The sequence below is a fragment of the Gobio gobio genome, assembly GCF_949357685.1.
Source record: "Gobio gobio genome assembly, chromosome: 21".
NCBI classification, from domain to species: Eukaryota; Metazoa; Chordata; class Actinopteri; order Cypriniformes; family Gobionidae; genus Gobio; species Gobio gobio.
In genome coordinates, this window is record NC_137117.1 from 12,602,046 (window position 1) to 12,630,016 (window position 27,971).

Here is a 27,971-nt window from a genome sequence, read left to right on the forward strand (position 1 = left end):
ACAACACGTGAATTCATCCACTTCTCCCGAAATACTTAAAAGTAAGTGGCTGGTGAACTGGGAATAGAATAGAGTAAACATTGAAGTTACTTACACAATGTGTAAGAATATAAATGTTGGTGCACTTCAATGCACTTTCAATGTTCCACCAGCTGCTGCATTTGTTATTTATTGTTAAAGCAGAGCTGCAGTAAAAGGTTTGATTTGTAATTTATTTTTTGGTAATTTATGTTAATGTTGATGACTTGTTCTTAAAAATAAAACTATACTTTCCACATTTTTTTGTATTATGATCTTATTATTTTTCTGAGAAATGCTTGGTTTTCACCGAACACGTAGTCATATCGTATTGTATCGATATAGAGATATCTGGCATGAAAATCGAGATATGAAATTTTGTCCATATCGTTCAGCCCTATTATATAGTAGATATTTTTCTTACAAAAACGCATCGATTTGCTTCAGAAGGCCTTTATCAACCCTCCGGAGCCGTGTGGAGCAGTTATTTGATGGATAGATGCACTTGTATGGACTTAAAAAAAGACCCAACAAGTCACTGCCATTATAAAGCTTTGAAGAGCCAGGACATTTTTAATATAACTTTGATTATATTCGTCTGAAAGAATAATGTCACATACATTTAGGATGGCTTGAGGGTGAGTAAATCATGGGATAATTTTCATTTTTGGGTGAACCATCCCTTTAAATACTCTCCTCCCATGAATTGGGAAACACCCCCATGTTAAAATGCCCAACTTTACCGCCTGGTACAAAAAGTGGTTTTGGTCTATAAAGCTACTTTTGCCCTTCATGACAACTGTGAAGGGGGTGAATTTTTTTATAACATCCCTTTAAATCATCCTGCATAATTAAGGGCGTGGCCACTTGAGTGACAGGTGGATTGCCACTGGTCGAGCTAGGCAGGCGTGGTTTTCAGCAACCAGGCACCTCAGCTCCACCCATGTCCCGCCTCTTTGTCCATTTTTGTTTATCCAGGACACTTTACCAAGATGGCGACGACCGGCTACGCCCACTTTGGGCTTCAAAAATGCTCTTCAGGTGACATCACGGACACTATGACTACTGTTTTTTACAGTCTATGGTCTTTAGTAAATCCTGACAGTAGTTTTTTAATGCCAAAAGAGGGTTTGCGCTAAAAAACGTACCCCAAAGTTTTGAACAGTGATGTATGTTTATATAGAAAAAATTAGTTACAGCCGCCACAAAATGGGCTGAAACACACAATGGGCTGTCTTTTGTAGATATACTTCCTATTTAAACAGGAAGTTGGAATGGGGCATATCAAAAAGCTTGTCCTTTTTATCCAAAATAGCAAAAAAGCCTTGGCAAAAGCGCTGTGTAATATCATTGCGCCGCTGCACCCATGGTACGGCAGCAAAGTTCCTTGATTATTACGCAGGAATGAGAGTATAGTTCCTAGTCATATCAGCCTAGAAAATCACAACTTTTCATTTTCCGTCGGCCTAAGTACACGATGTAACTACAGAAGAGTCAAGTTTTAAATAGGAAGAATATCGAAACTCTTTGGAAATTTTTTAAGCGAGATGCTAACGGTCTAATCAGATTCAATGAACTATGCTAAGCTATGCTAAAAGATCGGCTGAATGGATTCGAAAACGGTAAAACTCAACTGTTTAACTGTTTAGGGGAGTTGGAAAATGAGCCTATTTTCAAAAATAGTGGAGTGTTCGTTTAAGAGGTAAACCCTGCACCCCCAGTATTAGGGCTGCGCAATATATTGAAATTATCGAAATATCGCAAATGTACATATCGCAATATGCATATCGCAAGGGTACGCAATATCTGAATGATTTTAATAGGCTACTTCAACATTGTGAAAAGTGTACGTTTTAGGTCGACGCATATAGCAGAGAATAGACTGGGCACACGATTGTTACTTCTGTGACTTGTCAAAAAAAGAGTTATTAAACGCAATAATTTGCGAAAAACAACTTACAGTCTCGCTCTGTCTGCTGTCTGACACACACACTGAAACGTGCGCACAAGCCGTTCTTTTATTCGTGTCTTGTTACACACTCGAACTGTCAAATACACACACAGTTATGTCAAAATGGCTGTCTTGATGAGTTTTCATGTAAACACAGTCGGTTATGCTTTAAGTGAAAGATATCAGTTGGGGAAAGAAAAAGATTTTACACACTTAAAGCAATATCGTATAGCATATCGAATATCGCATTATTTAACAAGGATATTGCATATCACATTTTTCTTCAATATCGCACAGCCCTTCCCAGTATGTTTTCTCAGGGTGCTTTCACATCTCTAGTTCGGTTCATTTGGTCCGAACCAAGGGCAAACAATTATACATTGTAGCATTTTTCAGCTTTTTTGGTTCCTTTTCACACCACACTAATTGCTTTGGTCCGAACCAGTTGAAACAAACCAAAATGCAGTCACATGACATCCACATCACTCATTGGCCATGGCGTATTTCCTAAACTGCGGCTGTGCGGGCTGGTTTTGTCCCTGGCCATAATCTATTACATTGTTTGTATACACCACAATATGCAAACAATACATTTCTATAATGAAGGTTGCGGATGCGGCTTGAAAGCAACGTTCTAATGCACTGCAAACGGCGAGCGCGCATCGCTCGTCACTTCAAGCGAAGATCGTGCTGTTCTTGTGAGTTTTCAAAAGTTGGGACCTAATATGGTCATATGGTCACCTCCGAACCTCCTCACTACTCCAACTTTGTCCGCGAGCTGCCATGCTAAAGTGCAAACTGACTACGACAGCTGGTTTAGTCCAAAAATGATCAGTACTTTTTGTAGTTGGGTCTGTTCGAGGTCGGATCACGTTCTCACCACAAACGAACCGCTCCAGAGTCCGTTTGAAAGCGCGCAGAGACCACCTCTTCAAGGAGGTCTCGGTCCGCTTGTTTAGTCTGCTTTTGGTGCGCACCCGAGTGCGATTGCTGCTTTCACACCTGACCAAACGAACCGCACCAAAGGGGAAGACGAACTCTAGTACGATTCAACCGAACTAAATGAGGCAGGTGTGAAAGCACCCTCAGTCCCAAAGCCTTCCATGTGCAACGTCTGTATGTAAAAAAAGACATAATAAAAACAATAGTAGCCTGATAAAACATCTGATCTTACCTTTTTATATGCGGTGAATTTGCAAAACCTGCCGGCGAGTCAAAATCGGGGCTAAAATCGTGCAGTGTGAACTCGGAATAACTCTCATTAGAGTATTAGTGGAGCACTAGCAAACTGTCTACTTTATATATGATAACAATTTATTTTGATGGTCCTCAAACAGACATTATACTGACAATAAGTCTCTTTGCAAGTGCATGTTAACTAACCCTAACACTAGGCTTGCACGATAAATCGTTATAAAATCGTGATCTCGATTCACCCTGTTCACGATTACATTTTTAAATGACTTTGATAAAAAAAAAAAAAAAAAAAAAAAAAAATCGGCCTTTATTTTGAAAGGACAGCTTTCACAAAGTTCAGGGCTTCACCCTCAGCCAATGACAAAGCGCCTTTTAGTCACGTGTTTCACTCGTTGTGCTTGCGCGGTAGTTCGGAAATAAACAAAATGGATATTGATGAAAACTCAGGTCCAAGTGACCAGAATCAGCCAACCACCGAACTTGTTCCGAAAAAAGCTGCATATTCGGTGGTGTGGAAGTATTTTGGATTCAAGCAAGAAGACGAGGGTCAGTCTGATGTGATTTGCAAGGCATGCTTTGCCCTTGTTGCAGCACCGCAAGGTAACACCACAAATCTTTACCAGCACCTCAAACGTCACCACAAAGTGCAATATGATGAAGCCGTACAAGTCAAGAGGTCCGAAAGTCGTCCAAAAACGCAGACATTACGGACACCTTGCACAATGCGACGCCATACCCACATAACTCCAGAAGGAGTATGGAAATAACAGAAGCCATTGCTTACCATCTAGCAAAAGATATACAACCGCTGGGTTAAAACAACCCAATTGCAGAGATAGTCCATTTTCAACCCAACTTGGGTTGTTTTTAATCCAGAATTTTTTAGAGTGTACAGGCGTGTGATGTGCAATGTTCTATGTGCCAAAACAAATATTTTTGGTGCTACCAATTTGTTTTGTCATGGTTCATGTGTGCAATAGACATTACACTTCATGAGAAAAAAATTGTTGCAGAGAATCGTGATATCAATTCTAAGCTAAAAAAAATTATGATTCATACACTCTAAAAAATGCTGGGTTAAAAATAACCCAAGTTGGATTGAAAATGGACTAACCCAACAATTGGATTGTTTTAAGCAAACATTTAACCCAACCGCTGGGTTAAAAAAACCCAATTGCTGGGTTAGTCCATTTTCAACCCAACTTGGGTTATTTTTAACCCAGCATTTTATAGAGTGTATTTTTCCCAGAATCGTGCAGGCCTACCTAACACCTTATTACACTAACCCTACCCATACTCAACTAAAACTCTAATGAGAGTTATGTGCAGCGTTACAGTCAACAGAATGTCTAAAGGGGACCATCAAAATAAAGTGTAACCGAAGTGTTTTGTTTCAGTGTCGTGTAAACGCCACCCCCTAAAAGCCACACATTTTTGTTTGCATGACATCTAACACAGCCGATATGTCATGTTCAACAACCCACTGATTCAATTGCATTTACTACAAATCCAATAGGAAAGTGCCTAGTTCATACATCAAAGTCAGTGCTTGTGTTTGGCCTTGTGTTTTGACTCATGGTCAAGTTCAGCTTTGTCTCCGAGACAGTTGCCCTCCATTCAGCCATAACTGATCCCCAATGCAGTTCTCTGGCTCGCACACAGGTAAACGGTACATCGTGATGAACAACAACACTGACAACAGCATGTCCTGGCCCATCGGATAAACATTTACTCGGATACAGTGTCAGCACAGTGACAGTCAGAGAAGTGGATGCAACATTTATGAGGTGCGCTCTCTTGATCTTGTGTTGGTTCGGCGCCAGACTCTTTTAAGCCTTGTGTTCAGTATAAGCAGCTGGCAAACTTACTCAGTGTGAATCGCCGCTAATGCGACCTATCCAGCGCAGCTCATTACCGCAGAGTGTGTGCGAGCATCTGTGTCTTTTAGTGCATGCCTATGTCTGTGCATGTGTTACTAAATGTGACCACAGAGCATGTAATTGCGTTTTGCAGTGGTTGTTTTTTCTGGTGACATCTAATAATTACTGTCCAAATCCCACGTTTAACAACCTAATGCAATTGCTTTAGTTTATTTATAAAAGAACCTTCCAAATTGACCTGCTTAGCGACAAGGAGAGTGTGGGCATGTTTGCAAGCTTAAAACGTCTTGGGAAAAAACCAACAGAACCTTAAAGGGATTTGTGTGATCATTTACTTACCCTCAAGTCGTTCCAAACCTATGCATTTTGGTAATGTTTTTCTTTGGAAATATGGATGGACAATGAAAGACATTTTTCAAAATATTTTATTTTGTGTTTCATTGTCATTAGAGGCTTAGAACAATATTGGGATGTCCAGAAATTATAATTTTTGAGTGAACTATCCCTTTAAAGTCCACACAGAAACATTGTGAACAATCATTTTGGAATGTTATTCCAAAAATAAAAGATGCATTTGTAATTCTTCCTATTAATCACAATTTCTACCTAAACCTCTTATGTCACCAACACTCTAAAAACACATTTTTTCTACCCAAATCCTGGGTTGAGCCTTTTGTCAGACGTAACAACCCAGTGTTTGGGTAGTTTTTGTGTAACTCAGATACTGGGTCAGACGTAACAACCCAGTGTTTGGGTAGTTTTTGTGTAACTCAGATCCTGGGTCAGACTTAACAACCCATTGTTTGGGTAGTTTTTGTGTTACGCAGATCCTGGGTCAGACGTAACAACCCAGTGTTTGGTTTGTTTTTGTGTAACACAGATCCTGGGTCAGACGTAACAACCCAGTGTTTGGGTAGTTTTTGTGTAACACAGATCCAGGGTCAGACGTAACAACCCAGTGTTTGGGTAGTTTTTGTGTAACACAGATCCAGGGTCAGACGTAACAACCCAGTGTTTGGGTAGTTTTTGTGTAACACAGATCCTGGGTCAGATGTAAAAACCCAGTGTTTGGGTAGTTTTTGTGTTACCCATATCCGGGGTCAGACGTAACAACCCAGGGGTTGAGTTATTTACCACAGGCTTCTTGTGACCTCTTCAGGAGTGAGCAGAGCAGCTCCATCAAATTGGTGCATGTCTTCGGTAAAATACAGGTTTGTGTATATTTTATTGTATAAATCCATTATTGTGCTGTATATCATTTAATTATATGCAAAGCAACATGGGCCAATGTGAGTCACCTAAACGAGTGTGGCGTCTTTTCGCGTGATGGAAACGCCTGATTTTATTCAAAAAGATACAGAACATAAATTCTTATGATGTTAAAATATGTTCTCAGAGCTGTACACTGATTGTTTATGGACAGGTTATGGAGTCACCGCATATTTCGTCTACAAGTGAAAAGCAGAGCGATGGTCTGAAGTTAGAAGTTCCCCCGCTGAACATGAGACAACAGAGACTGATCGATTCCACTTGAATTACTTCCAAATGTTTCATTTTTACTTCTAATATTTGTTAAATGAGCTTAAATGTTGGCAATATGTATTAAAAGCTATATAAAATATGGTATGCTGTAAAATATAATCGAAAATAAAGGAATTATCATGCAAGCCAGGGGTTGTGTCAAGCATTTTAAAAAGGTTTAGAGGATTTAAATTAATCTGTAGAAATTAAATCATGTATGAAGTAAAAAAAAAAAAAGAGATAGTATTATAGTAAAAATGAATCAACTATGCTGGGTTAAATAAAGAACCCAATTTGATGGGTAACATTAACTAAATTGGGTTGTTTTTAAGTGTTTTAAGAGAGAAGCATTTATTTTTCACATTGAATATTTCACTCAATCCGTTGCATTGAAGAAGTAAAATTAGTAGCAAACACTGTTTCATCAAATGAAGTTGGCCATCATTTTCAAAATAGCATGCAAGCATAACAATCAGTTAAACAAATGTTCAACTTACCCGTCCAATCAGCACCGGTTCTGGTCCACTATATTCCTCTATCACGAAAAACTGGTTCCATATCCAGCTTCTCCGGCTGCGGGATTGTAAAGGCATCTCATCCAGATTGGGTCCGGCAAAGGTCCTGTGAAAATCACCACTGCTCTCTGCATCTTGGCTGCCAATCATTATAGTTTGCACTTCCTGTCCACTGTTTTTTAACCCAGAAGGAGGCTTGAGCAGGATCCCGCTGGCATCTGAAGGGCCATCCAGAGTAGATCTGTCAGGTGCTTTTTCAGTTCCAGTTTCCTCTACTGCAGGAGTTAGTTCAGCGGGAACGATACGAGATATTTTGGAGCTCTGTCTAAGAGGTGCTACTGTTGTCTTTGTGATTTCTGGGATATCTTTGGATTTGGGATTAAATTTATTCCTGGTATGTGGAGTAGAATCTGTGTTCACACTTGCGCCAAACAAAACTGGAGTCACTGTGATTTCAGGTTTTGCAATTCCTTCAATCTGTGCGTGCAGTCCTGATACAGAGTCGATAGCGCCATTGTTGATTTTCGGCAAAACGATCAAATTATCCTCATTTTGATGTGCTAGTCTCAAGCTTGGTGTTCCTGCCGTGATGGCAAATGGCATCTCACTTTGCCCTTCCTCCACCTGACTGTCTTTCCTTGCAGTTTGCAAACGGTCCTCATTTTTCCATCTTCTCAGACGAGCACTACTTCCCCCGAGCTCCAAGCACATGCACAGAAAGAGCAACGCTGCCCAGATACTGCCACTCATCGTGCCTCACTTTGTTATTAGTCACAATGTTTGCCACGGGGGGAAGAACAAAAAGATCGACCTTCACTCACGCTCTGTCTCGCTGAGTGGGTGGCTGCTCCATTCATCTCCTCTTCCTAATTCCCTATTCTTCATGAGGCTCAGTGGTCACTTAGCATCTTAACCGTTCCTGTGGATTACATTTCTCTCTTTGGGTCGGGTTAAACTCGGAGGGCGATTCCCATGGTTTGGGTTTGATTGGGCAAACCTGTTCAAAGAGATAAGGGGATGAGAATCAGTGCTGATCATGAGTAAACGGAACTGGGATTTGCAGTTGGGATTACTGGAAAACTAGCGCAGTTTCAATTAGGTAACAGTTTTGGGTCTCTGCAGAGAATCATGGGTACAGAAACGTGCATGTCTAGCCAAGGTTCATAAAACTTTCAATCACTTAAAATCTGGGACTGCTCCAAAGAAGCCTTCCAAAGCGCATAATAAAAACACAAGCAAAGCGGTTAGTTTCCATTACTTCTTTAAAATGAGGTAGTTGAGGATTTCAATGTCTTTTAGAGCATTCAAATTGAGGACAAATCCTGATATCCAATACTTGATTTAAGCATGTGCCTGCTATTAAAAGTAAAAATGGCAAAATCAGAAAGCTTCTCTAGTCTAAACATGTTCAATATAAAATTTCAATCATGCATCTTTACAGCTTTAGAAGCAAAAACCAATATTGCAATATTCCTTAAACTGCTCTTGGCGATCTCACAAACTTTATGCTCGTGAAATGTAATTACTGGCTTGCGTTTTAGGTGGCTAAGCACTTTGAAACAGTCAATCACTCGGGTCTTGAAAATGTGTTGATTTGCGTGATTGAGCATTTTACAGGGCTGTTTTTAACTGTACGGACGAGGCTATTGCCATCCATATTAACAGGCTCAACCATTTCAAATTCTGGCACCAAAACCATATCCTCATTCACTTTTATGCGGCACATTTTAGAGGCTCTAAACTGCACTACAGCTCGACTATTTCAACAAGCAATACAGAATCTATCTTTAAACAAGACTATTTGTCACTAACTGTCCTTTTAAAATATTAAAGCATACAACTGGCTCAAGAATTTTATAATAATCCAGCTGTACAGCAGCTGTCTTTGACTACAGCTGAAGCTTTATCACTGATGTTAAAAAGTACACTTAAGCACACTTTTAAAAAGAACAATATTTACAGAAAAAAAACACTTTAAAAGAAGTCTTAAGTGCAAATGGAATGGGATTTTTTTCTGACACTAATGTATAAACTAGTATTATAGTACAAATGAATCAACTATGCTGGGTTAAATAAACAACCCAATTTGATGAGTAACATTAACTAAATTGGGTTGTTTTTAACCCGTTTTTTGAATGAAGCATTTATGCACTTATGCTAAGCATACTATAAATACATTTACATATTTATGTACTTAAAGGGTTAGTTCACCCAAAAATGAAAATTCTGTCATTAATTACTCACCCTCATGTCGTTCGACACCCGTAAGACCTCCGTTCATATTCGGAACACAAATGAAGATATTTTTGTTGAAAGCTGATGGCTGAGAAAGGCTTCAGATAGGCCTCCATTGGCATTCAGTACATTTATACTCCCAAGATGCATAAAAGGCACTTAAAACTTCGTTACAAAGTCCATCTCACCACAGTGACTCTACAATAATTTTACGATGCGACGACAATAGTTTTTGTGCGCAAAAAAAAAATCAAAATAACACCTTTATCCAGCTTGTTTTTGTCTTCCGTGTGTGCCTCCACGACGCATGCGCGAGAATATGACGCAGATCCGGCGTTCGGACACATCACCCAGAAGCGATTTGTTTATGAGCAGAGGAAGACGCGCGTGTCTAAGCTGTTGGATTCTACATTGATCGTGCTTTAGGTCTCGGCGTAGTTCTCAAAATGGGGCTTAAGTGTGCATTTCATGGATTCCCGAACCCCGCTCCTCCACGTCATATTCTCGCACATGCGTCGTGGAGGCATACACGGAAGACAATAACAAGTTGGATAAAGGTGTTATTTTTAAAAAAAAATTCGCACAAAAACTATTGTCGTCGCATCGTAAAATTATTGTAGAGTCACTGTGGTGAGATGGACTTTGTAACGACGTTTTAAGTGCCTTTTATGGGTCTTGGGAGTATAAATGTACTGAATGCCAATGGAGGCCTATCTGAAGCCTTTCTCAGCCATCAGCTTTCAACAAAAATATCTTCATTTCTGTTCCGAATATGAACAGAGGTCTTACGGCTGTCGAACGACATGAGGGTGAGTAATTAATGACAGAATTTTCATTTTTGGGTGAACTAACCCTTTAATATAAATACCCTGTTGGTATACTAAAATTATATACTTTAAGTCTGCTATATTGGAACAACTCATTTTGTCCTTAGCACTATTTCTGGGAAACTAAAGTGCACTGAGGGTCAGATAAAGATATACTAAAGTATATTTGATTGTGCTAAAGTGGAACTATTGCGAGTATACTTTATGTACACTTTAAATATCTTGCATTTAAAGACTGATGTTATACAGAGATCATACTGTCCTTACTAATAGTGATATTAAAACAACATTTAAGGCTTAATATTAAGAAATGTGCATTGTGTTGTAAAGAAGTACTCCAAATAAAGTTTAATTATAATATTTATATCAGTTAGTCTCAAGCGATATGTCAGAAAATATGTTAATGCATTTGTAGTATACCTAGTATGAAATAAATGTATTTTTAATTTTGGTATAGGTTTTTTTTCACTAGGGTTAATTGAAATTAAATAGAAATATATTATAATTTTAATTTATATTTTTTTTACAGTTTTTTTAACCACTTATGTAGGGCTTAAGTTGCTACACCTTTATATGTAATAATCATATAATCATATTTACTTATATTATCTTTTAAATATGGTCTGCATTTTTGGTCAACTAAAATATATTTTAAATGTAATTTCTACTGAAATTAATTTCTGACCTCAACCTGATAGAACACCTTTGGGATGAATTAGAGCGGAGACTGAGAGCCAAGCCTTCTCGTCCAACATCAGTGCCTGACCTCACAAATGCGCTTCTAGAAGAATGGTCAAAAATTCCCATAAACACACTCCTAAACCTTGTGGAAAGCCTTCCCAGAAGAGTTGAATCTGTTAAAGCTGCAAAGGGTGGGCCAACTCCATATTAAACCCTACAGATTAAGAATGGGATGTCATTAAAGTTAATGTGCATGTAAAGGCAGGCGTCCCAAACTTTTGGCAATATAGTGTATATTATAGCTAACGCTACAGGTACACATTAAGGGCACCTTTTACATACTCATCTATTTTAGCATATTCTCGTTTACCTGTGCTGGTAACTGTAATTTATTCTCTGTCTCTAAAATCGTGTTGTTGTCTAAACATTTAGACAGCTTTTCCTAAACAGATTAAAAGCAGGAGAGAAACGGCCATGATGCAGCCAACCCTGTCGCTCTCTTCACACATTTACACATCCAACTCTGGTTTTCCTGCGAGACGGAAGATAACAGCACACTTTCAGAAAATGTAATCTTATGGCCTTGGCATTGGAGCTAAATTTAAGAGCTGTTATTTTGCCCTTTCCCCTGATTGTCTAATGAGTCTGAACTCATTACGCAAAAAAAGGTTAAATCCATCTTCAAATGCCTTGCTTAAAGTACTTAGTGTTTCTCAGAAAAACAATACGGTCATATTGAACTGGGAGCATCTCTCAAGAGACCACAGCGGTGTAAGTAATCTCTGATCAATGATTCAGACGGAAACCTCAAATGTCAGCTTTCACAATCTGGACTGTCTCTCAGCTCGGGGCTAGTTTCCAGGCCAAATCCAAACTTTCAATTATCAGAGTCGTGTGACTCGTGAACCTCGATGTTTGCACAGAGGTGACATTTTGTAATTGTATTTCTTTACAACCGGGAGCAAGCCATAGGAAAAAAAAATCAAAGAGAGGAAACTTTGAAAAACTAGATTTGAACATTTACTGAATAAAATGTGAGTGGTGCTTGTCTGTGCAAATTTTACTGCTGATTTGCTGCTCAAGAAAAAAAAAAATATATATATATATAAAATGTTATAATGTATTTAATGATCCCTTGCAGAATAGGGTGGCTATTTCCATAACACCAAAAAGGAGGACACTTTGCGGCATATAGTGAAGCAAGAATAATTACATAGGACTCTGTTGTACTCGCAACTAATACAATACATCATATCGATGGTCTCATGATACAGTGGTTCTGAAATAGCCTACTCTATTCATTGCCAGACCATTTGATCTACGATACAGTGAGGAAAATAAGTATTTGAACATTCTGCTATTTTGCAAGTTCTCCCACTTGGAAATCATGGAGGGGTCTGAAATTGTCATCGTAGGTGCATGTCCACTGTGAGAGACATAATCTAAAAAAAAAATCCAGAAATCACAATGTATGATTTTTTAGCAATTTATTTGTCTGATACAGCTGCAAATAAGTATTTGAACACCTGTCTATCAGCTAGAATTCTGACCCTCAAAGACCTGTTAGTCTGCCTTTAAAATGTCCACCTCCACTCCATTTATTATCCTAAATTAGATGCACCTGTTTGAGGTCATTAGCTGCATAAAGACACCTGTCCACCCCATACAATCAGTAAGAATCCAACTACTAACATGGCCAAGACCAAAGAGCTGCCCAAAGAAAAAAATTGTACACCTCCACAAGGTTGGAAAGGGCTACGGGGAAATTGCCAAGCAGCTTGGTGAAAAAAGGTCCACTGTTGGAGCAATCATTAGAAAATGGAAGAAGCTAAACATGACTGTCAATCTCCCTCAGACTGGGGCTCCATGCAAGATCTCACCTCGTGGGGTCTCAATAATCCTTAGAAAGGTGAGAAATCAGCCCAGAACTACTTCTGGTCAATGCCCTGAAAAGAGCTGGGACCACCGTTTCCAAGGTTACTGTTGGTAATACACTAAGACGTCATGGTTTGAAATCATGCATTAAACCAGCACATGTCCAGGCCCATCTTAAGTTTGCCAATGACCATTTGGATGATCCAGAGGAGTCATGGGAGAAAGTCATGTAGTCAGTTGAGACCAAAATAGAACTTTTTGGTCATAATTCCACTAAACGTGTTTGGAGGAAGAAGAATGATGAGAACCATCCCAAGAACACCATCCCTACTGTGAAGCATGGGGGTGGTAGCATCATGCTTTGGGGGTGTTTTTCTGCACATGGGACAGGGCGACTGCACTGTATTAAGGAGAGGATGACCGGGGCCATGTATTGCGAGATTTTGGGGAACAACTTCCTTCCCTCAGTTAGAGCATTGAAGATGGGTCGAGGCTGGGTCTTCCAACATGACAGTGACCCGAAGCACACAGCCAGGATAACCAAGGAGTGGCTCTGTAAGAAGCATATCAAGGTTCTGGCGTGGCCTAGCCAGTCTCCAGACCTAAACCCAATAGAGAATCTTTGGAGGGAGCTCAAACTCTGTGTTTCTCAGCGACAGGCCAGAAACCTGACTGATCTAGAGAAGATCTGTGTGGAGGAGTGGGCCAAAATCCCTCCTGCAGTGTGTGCAAACCTGGTTAAAAACTACAGGAAACGTTTGACCTCTGTAATTGCAAACAAAGGATACTGTACCAAATATTAACATTGATTTTATCAGGTGTTCAAATACTTATTTGCAGCAGTATCATACAAATAAATAGTTAAAAAATCATACATTGTGATTTCTGGATTTTTTTTTTTTTTAGATTATGTCTCTCACAGTGGACATGCACCTACGATGACGATTTCAGACCCCTCCATGATTTCTAAGTGGGAGAACTTGCAAAATAGCACGGTGTTCAAATACTTATTTTACTCACTGTATATCTTGAAGTAGACCTATGTGTAAGAGGCAAAAAAGTGTTTGTTCACAGTATTTGTATTTATTCAAGACAATGTGATGTGTTTCAAAAACTGACCACTGTCTTGCAAAGTGCACAGTGCCTGAAAACATAAAATTTCTGGACTTCTGGAAATAAAAGAAATACATAAATAAACAAATAATCTGGCGCAGTGCCAAATCCATGAAAAGCGTCTCTACTGTTTTTTGATATAAATTCTTGCTCTTTTGTCCATCCTGGATTAATGAGGTCAGACATTTAGGCATGTTAACGTTATGATATGACGTCGCCAGCACGTCGTGGAGGCTTGTTTACGTTTTTAAACCAATGATATATCAGATATTTATTTGACATCGCTTTCAGCTAATCATTTGTTTGACCAGAGATCTTACGGCATTAGACGCTATGCTGCTGCGTCCCAATAAAGATTCTAGAGCAGGTTTTTTAGCAACTTTTCAGCGCAACTCCAAAAAGGAGAACAAATGATTATCCGGCTTGAGGCTGTGCACTGTAAAAAAAAAATCAGGTCTCCAATTGAAAATTTTTGTAGTGACCGATCACATCACCATTTTTTAGTTGGCCAAATTGAATTTCTGTGAATTAAATTGCATCAATTCACAGAAATTCAATTTGGCTAACTAAAAAATGCTGATGTGATCGGTCACTAAAATTTCTTCAATTGGAGACCTGATTTTTTTTTTACAGTGCACAGCCTGGACAGGGGCTTAAAATCTGGACTGTCCAGCCAAAATCCGGACGTATAGCCACCCTATTGCAGAATAAAAGTTTTTTTTTTCAATCTTACCCAAGGCTCAAAATTGCGACCATTGTGGTCGCATATGCTCCCAAAATTGAATGTGTGCGACCTCAAACTGTATCTGGGAGCATTTGTGCGTGTGCAAATAATAGTTGTGGTGCAACCTTTTTTCTAGATATGCACCGGTCGACCAGTTTCATTTTAGCTGATCTTTATTAAGGAATTAGTTTTTCTTCTCAAGTCACGTTTGATCTCGCGAGTCTCTGTGAGATCTTGGAAATGTTCTTAAAATTTATTAAGATTTAAAAATCGTCTAGTGTGTCCCAGGCCTTACTGCAATCGGCAGGTTTAGTGGTCCGGTCAAATCTTCTAGTGTGTGCATTCAGAGGATTATAATGCTAAAAATCGGTTGAAACTGGCCTTATTTCTGTGGTCTCCCACAGTTTTATAATCAGGTTAAGATTTGAAAAGCGCCTAGTGTGTCCCAGGCCTTGCGCAGCTGCTTTGTTTACAGCGGTACCCAAAGAAACAATTATTTTTCGTAAGCGCCACCTACTGTCAAGAGAGTGAATTTGCATTTTCATTCAGTCTGTTTCTGTTTTGTGCAGGTGTGTCTTATGTAACAATTTCACAAAGCTAAAGTCAAACCATTCTGTATTTTCTCAAAGTCTTGAAATTACGCAATCTAATTTAAATTTAAATTCAAAAACAACTGCTCATGGTACATGTGTGTGTAGCATCTTTGTTTGGATTGTGATTAAAATGCAGTGGTTGCCTCTAATTTCAAGTGGCTACAGATGTTTGTATGTATTTATTTTGAAGGCCAGTTTGGCCTGTTATAGAGCAAATAAACCAAAAAATATATAAATTGGCAGAATTTGCTTGTAAAAAAAAATTCGGAATCGGCCATGAAAAATCATGATCGGTCCATCACTGCCATTTTCATTTCTCTACGAAACTTGGTGTTGTTTTCGAATAAAATAAATATTTAAATTTTATTATAAATTGTAGTTGTGCTCCTACATTTTTGCTGGTGCTCCTAACTTTTTGAAGTGCTACCACGTAAAAAATTCATTTTGAGCCCTGTTACCCCAAACTTTTGAATGGTACACTCTCAAAAAAAAAAAAAGAGTACAAAATTGTACCTTTTAAGGGATAGGCAAGTTCGTTCCTAGAGAGCTGATATCCTGAAGAGTTTAGCTCCAACCCTACAAAGCCACCACAGTATAAAACTCATGGCTCCCAGCATGCATTGCAGAATTAAGTGTGTCACCATTGTTGAGATTCATATGCTGATTCTTGATATCTGTGTGCGTCTAAACTTTTTCCCCCTAGAATGTATTTAAATTCAGAATTCAGAATGTTTGATCTGTGGCAAGAAAGTATTGTTGGCTAAAAATTTGTATTAATATTTTTAGTCAGTGATGAGTTTAGTCACACATTTTTCTTCATGACAATTTTTGTTTATGGCTTCTTTTGATTTGAACAGATTATGGGTTTTGTTAGCACTGCAACAAAAACCACAAACTCACATAAAAAGCCAAGAGTTAAACTGCCCAACTAAAGGAAACACTGATCGCCATAATGGTGACACAATGGTGTTAATTCTCAATAAGAACTAGAGTATGGCTGTCTTTCAGGGTTGGAGCTAAACTCTGCAGGACAGCGGCTCTCTAGGACCGAACTTACCTACCCCTGCTCTAAGTAGAGGAAAACAATGGTACAATTGTACCCCAAGGACCAATTGTGTGGTACAGTTATACCTTTTGTTCCCCAAGGAACAAAATTGTACCTCCACTGTACCTTTTTTTCTTAGAGTGTAGTGCACCACAGTTTCCACAAAAATATTATGTAAATATATATATATATAAACTGCATACTACGGAGCCCTGCACATGAAAAAATATGTAGAATATATCGTGGCCAGAAATTAACAGTTCATTCCCACAACTTACTAATACATCAGCACGTTTAACTAATTCGTTCTCTCATTTTAACTAAATTGTGCAGATTATATAATAATCAAATAATTCCCTCATTTTACTAAATCGTGTGCACATTATAATAATTTGTTCCCCTTTAGTTAAATCAAAACGAGGGAGCAAATTAGTACAACATGGCCATAATTCACTAAATCGAGGGAACAAATTATTATATTGTGCACACGATTTACTAAAACACATATATAAACGCTATATATTTTTGTCAGCGTGTAATGTGCAGGGCTCTGTAGTTTCAATATTGATAATAAAAATATATTTCTTGAGCAGTAAATTTAGCATTACATTTTCGTTCCAAACTTTGCACGGTTAGGCGTTTGTTCAAATGACTAAGTAATAATAATAGTGATTCTCCCATCTCAGAGATTTTAAAACAAGTCATGTCTGGAGCCCAACCCAAAACTTTGTGACAGACCCTTTGATTGCTCTCAGGAGGAATATAAAGACAGAACCTGTGCAGGACAAGAACATTAGACCTTGACTAAGATTGCTTTTCGATCGCAGTGAATTGCAATTTAGTTGAAACTCTGCAATGTCCGAGATGAGCAAACCTTTTGCACCAAGCCGCAGCATTGCCATGACACCTCTGCAAAGTACATTAACTTTAATTTATTCCGAAGCACTCATGCCAGCACTGAATAAAACATATGCGATGTACAGTACAAATCCCCATGACAGTCTTTCTTGCCCTGGGTCTTTGTTCACATCGTCAGAGCTTGTACCTTCGGCCATGAAACGCATCATTAATAGAAAGCAATAAAGTGGCTGTACGGGCCGCCGCCTCCCCGGCTGTGGATCAATATTGTTTCCACACATCAGCAGAGGTGACAGCAACAGTATCGCGGGAGAAAGTAATAGAGACAGGTGGAAGTGGGTGGGCTGAAGATGGTTGTAATGGAACGCCAAGGCCAAACATATGCAACTGAATCCAATTCATCAGCAGCATTTGATGGACGTGACAGTAAACAAACAAAGATCAGGACAAACGGATCTGTGTGTTTCTTCTTGTCACTGCGTGTTCAGTGGTTAATGCTGAGAAATAGGGGATTGTGTTTTTGCTTCATTACATCTGATGCATTTGATCATATTCCAGTTAGTAAATTAAGACTTTTACACCAATTTAGCTCCAATACATCAAGAATTTTACCATATTTCAGCTTTAATACACTTTATGTCAAAAATGTCCCAATCATGTTGCATATTACATCTTAAGCCCTATTCGGACGGTAATTGTTTCTCATGTGGACGCCTGTAAAAATACATTTGCATACCAACTCAGTGATAAAACGAGATGGTGGATGGTGGTTTATTCACGGTGGAGGACGGAGTTTTATGATACGAAACTGGGAACGTGCTCCTCACGTGGTCAGTCGAATGATTGTCTGCTGTAAATAAAATGTCGGCTTGGAATAATACGAATAAATTCATGTAAATTCATATTTAATTTAATAACAGGAAAGTATGTATTATTTAAATCTCCTGTTTTAGGAAGATACGATGTCATTTAAAAAATGTGGAAATGAGCGGAAATAAGTTAATACAGCCTCTTTATTTACATGAGGTAGACATAATGCTGCTAATAATGCTCTTTTTGAAAACTCAGAGATGTGGATTGGGACGGCAATTAAATAACCACACGTTCTTGGTGTTTGTCTAAAAACAGTAGGTAATTTGGCCGGGGATTTTTACATGGGTGGGGGGGGATACTGACATTCTGGATTCGGACAGCAATAAAATCACAGACTAGCCCCTGTTAATGATGAAAATACCTTACAACCCCACGAGAAACTATTACCGTCCGAAATAGGGCTTTAGGCATCTTTCCATATGTCAGCTTTGCCACACTACCATACTATTTGACCATATTCAGGGCTCCAGAGTGCGACTTAAGTGGTCGCATTTGCGACAAAAAATATTACTTTGTGAGTGATATTTTTGCTGAGATCGCCACTGGCAACCATATAAATTTACATGTTATGATTAAAAATTGCGTGCCTTTTACCAGCATGTTCTGTGATGAGTAGCCCATCACATATTTTGTTGTTTTGATGTAATAAAATGAGACCTCTCTGAGTCGGATGTCGAAAACGGAAAATATTAGGCTTTTTCAAAGTCCTCATCTCTATGGAGCAACAACGCTGACGGCTGTGCCAGCATGAGAGAGAGAGAGAAAACGACAGAGATGTGTCAATGAAGGAACATCCAAATAACATTACTGTAAAAGTGCAGGAAGGCAAGAGTCTATTTCTTGTACACAACGTGGTTAACCACAACAGATAAACATGTCAGCTGTGTGGAACTAATCGGTAACAATTCTCCTTTTTAATTGATACTGATTTTGATTCTTATTCTCAATATATCTTTGCTGTTTTCTGTTACTGTCTGAACTTCACGTTATTTGTAGCGCAGCCATCCATAATCGCAGGAAGTTTGTACTGTCACCTTTAATATGTCACTTTTAACTTGTTTGTTAATTTTAGTAAACAATTAACAAACTTTAAATTTTACCATATCTCAAGTATTTTACCATATTCCAGCTTTACATGTTAATTATTTTACTATATTTCAGATTTATTACATCAAGCATTTTAGATTTCAGCTTTACTACATCTCAAGTATTTTGCCATATTCCAGCTTCATCACATCCTGTATGAAGTATATTTGACCATATTCAAGCTTTACATGTTAAGTATTTTACCATATTCCAGTTTTACCACATCTCAATTAATTTTTATATATTTTAGTTTAAATCTCAAGTATTCTCAAGTATTCTCATCTGAGGTATATTTTACCATAGTCCAGCTTTCCATCTCAAGTATTTTATCATATTCCTACTGTATGAAGTATATTTTACCATAGTCCAGCTTTACATCTCAAGTATTTTACCATATTCCTACTGTATGAAGTATATTTTACCATAGTCCAGCTTTACATCTCAAGTATTTTACCATATTCCTACTGTATGAAGTATATTTTACCATAGTCCAGCTTTCCATCTCAAGTATTTTATCATATTCCTACTGTATGAAGTATATTTTACCATAGTCCAGCTTTCCATCTCAAGTATTTTATCATATTCCTACTGTATGAAGTATATTTTACCATAGTCCAGCTTTCCATCTCAAGTATTTTATCATATTCCTACTGTATGAAGTATATTTTACCATATTCCAGCTTTACATCTCAAGTATTTTACCATATTCCTACTGTATGAAGTATATTTTACCATAGTCCAGCTTTACATCTCAAGTATTTTACCATATTCCTACTGTATGAAGTATATTTTACCATAGTCCAGCTTTACATCTCAAGTATTTTATCATATTCCTACTGTATGAAGTATATTTTACCATAGTCCAGCTTTACATATCAAGTATTTTACCATATTCCTACTGTATGAAGTATATTTTACCATAGTCCAGCTTTACATCTCAAGTATTTTACCATATTCCTACTGTATGAAGTATATTTTACCATAGTCCAGCTTTCCATCTCAAGTATTTTACCATATTCCTACTGTATGAAGTATATTTTACCATAGTCCAGCTTTACATCTCAAGTATTTTATCATATTCCTACTGTATGAAGTATATTTTACCATAGTCCAGCTTTACATATCAAGTATTTTACCATATTCCTACTGTATGAAGTATATTTTACCATAGTCCAGCTTTACATCTCAAGTATTTTACCATATTCCTACTGTATGAAGTATATTTTACCATAGTCCAGCTTTACATATCAAGTATTTTACCATATTCCTACTGTATGAAGTATATTTTACCATAGTCCAGCTTTACATCAAGTATTTTACCATATTCCTACTGTATGAAGTATATTTTACCATAGTCCAGCTTTACATCTCAAGTATTTTACCATATTCCTACTGTATGAAGTATATTTTTCCATAGTCCAGCTTTACATATCAAGTATTTTACCATATTCCTACTGTATGAAGTATATTTTACCATAGTCCAGCTTTACATCTCAAGTATTTTACCATATTCCTACTGTATGAAGTATATTTTACCATAGTCCAGCTTCACATCTCAAGTATTTTACCATATTCCTACTGTATGAAGTATATTTTACCATAGTCCAGCTTCACATCTCAAGTATTTTATCATATTCCTACTGTATGAAGTATATTTTACCATAGTCCAGCTTCACATCTCAAGTATTTTATCATATTCCTACTGTATGAAGTATATTTTACCATAGTCCAGCTTTACATCTCAAGTATTTTACCATATTCCTACTGTATGAAGTATATTTTACCATAGTCCAGCTTTACATCTCAAGTTTTTTATCATATTCCTACTGTATGAAGTATATTTTACCATAGTCCAGCTTTACATCAAGTATTTTACCATATTCCTACTGTATGAAGTATATTTTACCATAGTCCAGCTTTACATCTCAAGTTTTTTATCATATTCCTACTGTATGAAGTATATTTTACCATAGTCCAGCTTTACATCAAGTATTTTACCATATTCCTACTGTATGAAGTATATTTTACCATAGTCCAGCTTTACATCTCAAGTATTTTATCATATTCCTACTGTATGAAGTATATTTTACCATAGTCCAGCTTTACATCTCAAGTATTTTACCATATTCCTACTGTATGAAGTATATTTTACCATAGTCCAGCTTTACATCTCAAGTATTTTATCATATTCCTACTGTATGAAGTATATTTTACCATAGTCCAGCTTTACATCTCAAGTATTTTACCATATTCCTACTGTATGAAGTATATTTTACCATAGTCCAGCTTTACATATCAAGTATTTTACCATATTCCTACTGTATGAAGTATATTTTACCATAGTCCAGCTTTACATCTCAAGTATTTTATCATATTCCTACTGTATGAAGTATATTTTACCATAGTCCAGCTTTACATATCAAGTATTTTACCATATTCCTACTGTATGAAGTATATTTTACCATAGTCCAGCTTCACATATCAAGTATTTTACCATATTCCTACTGTATGAAGTATATTTTACCATAGTCCAGCTTTACATATCAAGTATTTTACCATATTCCTACTGTATGAAGTATATTTTACCATAGTCCAGCTTTACATATCAAGTATTTGACCATATTCCTACTGTATGAAGTATATTTTTCCATAGTCCAGCTTTACATCTCAAGTATTTTACCATATTCCTACTGTATGAAGTATATTTTACCATAGTCCAGCTTTACATATCAAGTATTTTACCATATTCCTACTGTATGAAGTATATTTTACCATAGTCCAGCTTTACATCTCAAGTATTTTACCATATTCCTACTGTATGAAGTATATTTTACCATAGTCCAGCTTTACATATCAAGTATTTTACCATATTCCTACTGTATGAAGTATATTTTACCATAGTCCAGCTTTACATCTCAAGTATTTTACCATATTCCTACTGTATGAAGTATATTTTACCATAGTCCAGCTTTACATCTCAAGTATTTTACCATATTCCTACTGTATGAAGTATATTTTACCATAGTCCAGCTTTACATATCAAGTATTTTACCATATTCCTACTGTATGAAGTATATTTTACCATAGTCCAGCTTTACATCTCAAGTATTTTACCATATTCCTACTGTATGAAGTATATTTTACCATAGTCCAGCTTTACATATCAAGTATTTTATCATATTCCTACTGTATGAAGTATATTTTACCATAGTCCAGCTTTACATATCAAGTATTTTATCATATTCCTACTGTATGAAGTATATTTTACCATAGTCCAGCTTTACATCTCAAGCATTTTACCATATTCCTACTGTATGAAGTATATTTTTCCATAGTCCAGCTTTACATCAAGTATTTTGCCCTATTCCTACTGTATGAAGAATATTTTACCATAGTCCAGCTTTATATCTCAAGTATTTTACCATATTCCTTCTGTATGAAGAATATTATATTTTATATTCAGCTTTCCATATTTCTTCTTCACTATATCTTCAATACTTCAATACATTTTAAGCATTTAAACATATTCATGATTTCCACATATCAGGTAGTTTACCCATTTCAGCTATAATACATCTCAAATATTTAACAATAACTGAAGTATTTTACGACATTTAAACTTTACTCCTTTTTAAGTATTTAATCATATTCAAGCTTTCAAATAATTTGCCATATTCATTATTCAACCTTTACTGCATTTACAATAGTTCTCAATATTCAAGCTTCAAAATTAGACAGCAATATTCCAGTTTTACTATAGCTACAGTATTTTTTATTTGTATTTTCTTTTACAAAGTCTTACTTGCGTAACTGAGAGGAATTAATCAACAGACTCTGTCGGAAGTGACAGAACAAATGAATAAAGCTTGAGACAAACTATGTTTTTCCTTGTCATTGTTTTTCCAGTTAATGCTTTCTGAGCAACAGGGAATTGTGCGAGTCCCTCTGAGCTGATAATATTGTTTCTGACTGTCTGAGGTTGCTTTGCATTCATGCTCGCTACACCGGCTATAAGGCCTTTTTACGTGCCAGCGAATTCTTTATACGAGGTAGCATTTTCTGATTAACATGAGACCTGATTTTGAAAGACATTTCCCACCATGATGCCCAAACACAGCAGAATCCGCAGTAACTTTAAGATTCTTCCTCTTAAGTGTTGCTCTACTGGGCCGAGAATTCAATGCGGTTCTTGTCATGGGTCCAAATTGAATCTACTGACTTAGGACCCCTCGGGCTAGGCATCATGAGAAGTGCGAACTATCAGAAACATCTCCTTGAGCTGATAAATTGAAGCCATAAATGGCATAATTAATTCCTGTGTTCTGCACCCATACATTTAATGATCTGACGTTCGTTAGCAGTAGAGTCAGGTCCCAGCCATTGATCTTAAGACCCCCGAGGCATGATGGAGCCTGTCACCAACATAACGAGACTTAAGAACTATAATTACCAGGCATTTCTCTTCCTCAATCCTTCTTCCCATCTCCCTCATCCATCCATCTTATCGTTCCCCCACAATAACGCTCTTAAAGGTGAGACTATATTCAGAATATACACACTCCCATTTACAAATCTGGGGTCAGTAATATATATATATTTTTTTTTTAAAGAAATTAATACTTTTATTCAGCGAGGATGCATTAAATGATCAAAAGTGACAGTAAATTTGTTAAAAAGAGAGTTAAAGGTAACATTTGAATGGTAATGTATTAATCGGTATGCCGGACATACTGTTCAAGGTCTTAAATTTGATGTGCAGTATATGCATTTGTGCTTTATTACACTTAATAATTTAGTATTGTCTAAACAGACCAATTCCCGCTGACTGTCAGTGTGATAACCAGATCAAAGGATCAAAAGCAAAATCAGCTTTATTGCTGAGCAAATATTACAGCTTCTTTATATAGTATATACACAGCTTCCCTGCTGACTAAGACCTTCAAAAACATCTTTTGATTGTGATTTTTGTATGCCATATGACTCCCATGCTGATATACTGCATTTTAATGAACAATTGAATTATAAATATTGCATTATATTGAAATAAATAAAATAAGTTTGTGCTCTCTCCATGGCTTCCGGGTTTCAACACATGAATTAGACTTGTATTGTAATGATTTATGACTGCTGTGTATGCCGAATAATGATACCGATTTTTAATCAATGAAGTTAAACAAAATATAAAGATTTTAATAAATACACATTCTTTCTATGGCTTCTAGATTTTAACAACTAAATTACAATGACATTTTAAGTGACTAGTATCCCCAGGGAATAATACATGTACCAAAATACATTTGAAATGCATTTATGTTATGCTAAGCATACTACAAATAAATTTACATGTTTGTGTACTTGATATAAATACCCTGTTGGTATACTAAATTGATATACTGAAAGTCTGCTAAATTCACATTTTTAAATGTTTTACTTCACTTTAGTTAGCCAGAAATAGTGCTGAGGGACAAATAAATAAGTATATCTGATTGTGCTAAAGTGGAACTATTGCGAGTATACTTTATGTACACTTAAAATATCTTGCATTTAAAGACTGATGTTATACAGAGATCATACTATCCTTACTAATAGTGATATTAAAACAACCTTTTAGGCTTAATATTAAGAAATGTGCATTATGTAGTAAAGAAGTACTCCAAATAAAGTTGAATTATAATATTTATATCAGTCTAAAGCGATATGTCAGTAAATATGTTCATAAATGTGTAGTATACCCAGTATGAAATAAATGTATTTTAAATACATTTTGGTACGTGTTTTTTTTTTTTTTACTAGAGATCACTGCTACACTAAATTGCCAAAAGTATTGGGACACCCCTCCAAATCATTGAGTTCAGGTGTTCCAATGACTTCCATGGCCACAGGTGTGTAAAATCAAGCACTATGCATGCAGACGCTTCTACAAACATTTGGAAAGAAGGGGTCGATCTCAGGAGCTCAGTGAATTCAAGCGTGGTGATTGGTTGCCACCAGTGCAAGTCCATTTTTGAATTTTCCGCACTACTATTCCACGGTCAACTGTTATTATAACAAAGTGGAAGCCATTGGGAACAACAGCAACTCAACCATGAAGTGGTAGGCCACGTAAAACCACAGAGCGGGGTCAGCGCATGCTGAGGGTCACAGAGGGTCACATTGACAACTTTCTGCAGAGTCAATAGCTACAGACCTGGAAACTTCATGTGGCCTTCAGATTAGCTCAAGAACAGTGTGTAGAGCTTCCTGGAATGGCTTCCTCTCATCTCTCTATAATAAGACAATACCTATTTGAATACATATATAAAAAGATGTGTCATGTTTGCTTGAAATATTTGCTTTCGGTGTAAATAGGCCTCTAATTTCCAATATAAAGCCTCCACACGCTGTTTTAAATGTCACATATTTTAAAGCATTGGCTAAATTAAAGCGCACCGCTGAACCTGTGAAATATACAGGAGCACACCACACTTTTACAAATCCTTCACTTTTGCAGGTCTCTACACCACAACACAATTATAACTTGCTCAATAGCTCACTAAGCCTCATTCATTAAAATGGAAATGAGGAAACGGCCCTCTGAGTGTGTACAGCTGCCTTTTATTGATCCAAACTGGAGTGTTTACCAAAGAGATGAAAAAAGACAACAAATTTTTGTTTATTCTATAATTCACAGAGCTGCTTTGTGTCATAGGGGAGCGTGGCGCGCCTTCTGAGCTTCTGATCATAAAACTTTGACTATCTCGTCCCATTTTTCTAGCCCTTCTCAAAGGTAAAAAAGGGGGGGATATTGTCATCTCTGCTAGAGCTGCTTTTAGGATCACATTAACACTTGCTCATCAATATTAACATCAAACCTTCTTCTCCAAATGTATCTATCTTTCTCATCTCATCTCATCGCATGCCCCTTCTGACACACTTTAGTTTTGCTGAGGTCTAAACCGCTTTCCCAAACCCATTAAACTCACTTTGGCTCTTGCTATATTTGGAAGAGAAAACTACCCTGCTACTCGCACTATTTCTGCAGTATATAATTTCGCAGTATGCAAAATGCCTAAATGCACTGCATTCCCAGATGACCTACTGCATTTGCCAAAATGTGCATTACACAACTCGAATACACTTAACAATGCAATGCATCTTTTTTCTCTTTACATAAATGTATACAGTATTCAAAATATCAAGGAACCAGATACCGTATCATAGAGACTTGAGTCTCCATTTGATTACCAGAAAATACACCACACAATATTTGTGAAAAAAGAAAAACATTTCATAGAATAATGTGTCAGTGCATTATGGGTAACTGTTGAGTGCGGATGAGTGTACATAGTGTGCATTGTTGTACATAGTGTGCATTGTGGGATTGAATGAGTGCACTCAATAATGTCCACTATGGTTTCAGACACCACTACAACTAGCTGTCCCTTCAAATAATGCCCTATATAAAGGTATAGGGGGCAAATTCGGACACAGCCACTGATCTATATAGAGAACTGGATTGCTCATGACATCATACAAAGTGAAGCCGCCGCCATATTGGCATTCCCAAGTAAGTTCACACGTTCTATTTAATCAATAGGAAATTATATGATTTAACTGAGAGACACCGTTTTTATATCTGAAGTCTCCCTGTACATTCTCACAACACAAACGTCCTAAGTATGTAAATGGTTATTTGTTTAAAGACATGAATTTCCCCTGCTTATTAAAAAGTTACATTCATATTCATTACAGTAGTGAATATCAGATCAGCTGACGGACGAGACACTTCAGCGTACACTCTAAAAAATGCTGGGTTGTTTTAACCCACATCTGGGTCAAATATGGACAAACCCCAGTCGTTGGGTTACATTTTTTGATTACAGTTTTTACCCAACAGTTGGTTTTTCCATATTTTACCCAAATTAGGGTTAAAACAACCCAGCATTTTTTAGAGTGCATGTATTACAAATGTCAAAGTGCGCATTCTGAAATCGGAATAAAGATTTATGCCTGGTAAACTGAAATCGTTGTGTTGTGTTTTTGTATTTATGTTGTGTTTTATTCATAAGAGTAGGCTAACTGCAAGTGTTTCAACAATGATTTCATACAGCATGCATTTCAAGCAGTTAATGATTTAAACGATGGTTCAATTAATAATTAATTCAACAACATGGCATACATAACACTTTACTCATATGGAAACCTGTCTTTTAGAGTCTGAAATAGATGTTGCTCAATCAGGAAAAAAATACACGCATCATAACTTATTCAGACAGATAACACTGACTGCTTTATTTCCGAGATGATGCATGACAAACTTAAAATTTGTAATACAATATAGCGCAATATAGTAACAGAGGCTTGTATTAATATTTATTGTACAGGCTCATAGACTGTAAAAAAGATGGACGACGCCCCTCCACTATCATCTATTGGAGAAAAGTGAAGCCGGCGCCGCAAACGTCTGAATATGGTGCTGACATCTTGCACTGATTTGGGACCCGAGTCTGCACAGAAGAGAGCAGGAAGTAGAGATATCAAAACCCCGCCCACACTCGCGCAGTAGCTGTTAGCTGCTGAACAACTCATTATGTCGGTGTGAAATAAACAGTTGTGGAAATGTAGAAATTAAAGTTAAAGCTCCAATCTCCTCCCGAAGATCCTGGAAAAAATCTGTTGGTGCTTCAGTGGCTACTTCGCTCAGAGAAGCACACCCACAATCACAACGTTACATCCCCCGTTTTTATAGCATCAAATAACTAAAACCAAACTTATTTAAATGAACGAACACTTGAACTAACATCAGCATGATAAAAACGACGTTTTTTTTAAGTGTAATTGTTTAGTTTGTCTCGCGTCACATTAGAATACATGGAGGGGCGGGGTTTATGAGCTATAACCTTCGATTGAGACGCCTTGGCTTCACTTTTCAGGACGTGTGCGGCATGCTTGTATAGGCTTTTTCGAATCAATTTCTGCAGCTAAACATAGATCTTAATG

At 37.1% G+C, this 27,971-nt stretch overlaps 1 protein-coding gene across 1 annotated transcript in view; it reads right to left on the reverse strand.

The window, feature by feature from the left end:
• Positions 1–27,971, reverse strand: part of LOC307117218 (uncharacterized protein) — a gene marked incomplete at its 3' end in the record, with an annotated part of 78,072 nt that overhangs the window by 39,830 nt on the left and 10,271 nt on the right. Inside the window, exon 2 of the mRNA XM_079802009.1 lies at positions 7,065–8,079. Coding sequence (XP_079658135.1) covers positions 7,065–7,832 — 768 coding nt within the window. The 5' untranslated portion in view covers positions 7,833–8,079. The remainder of the gene's footprint in view (positions 1–7,064; positions 8,080–27,971) is intronic.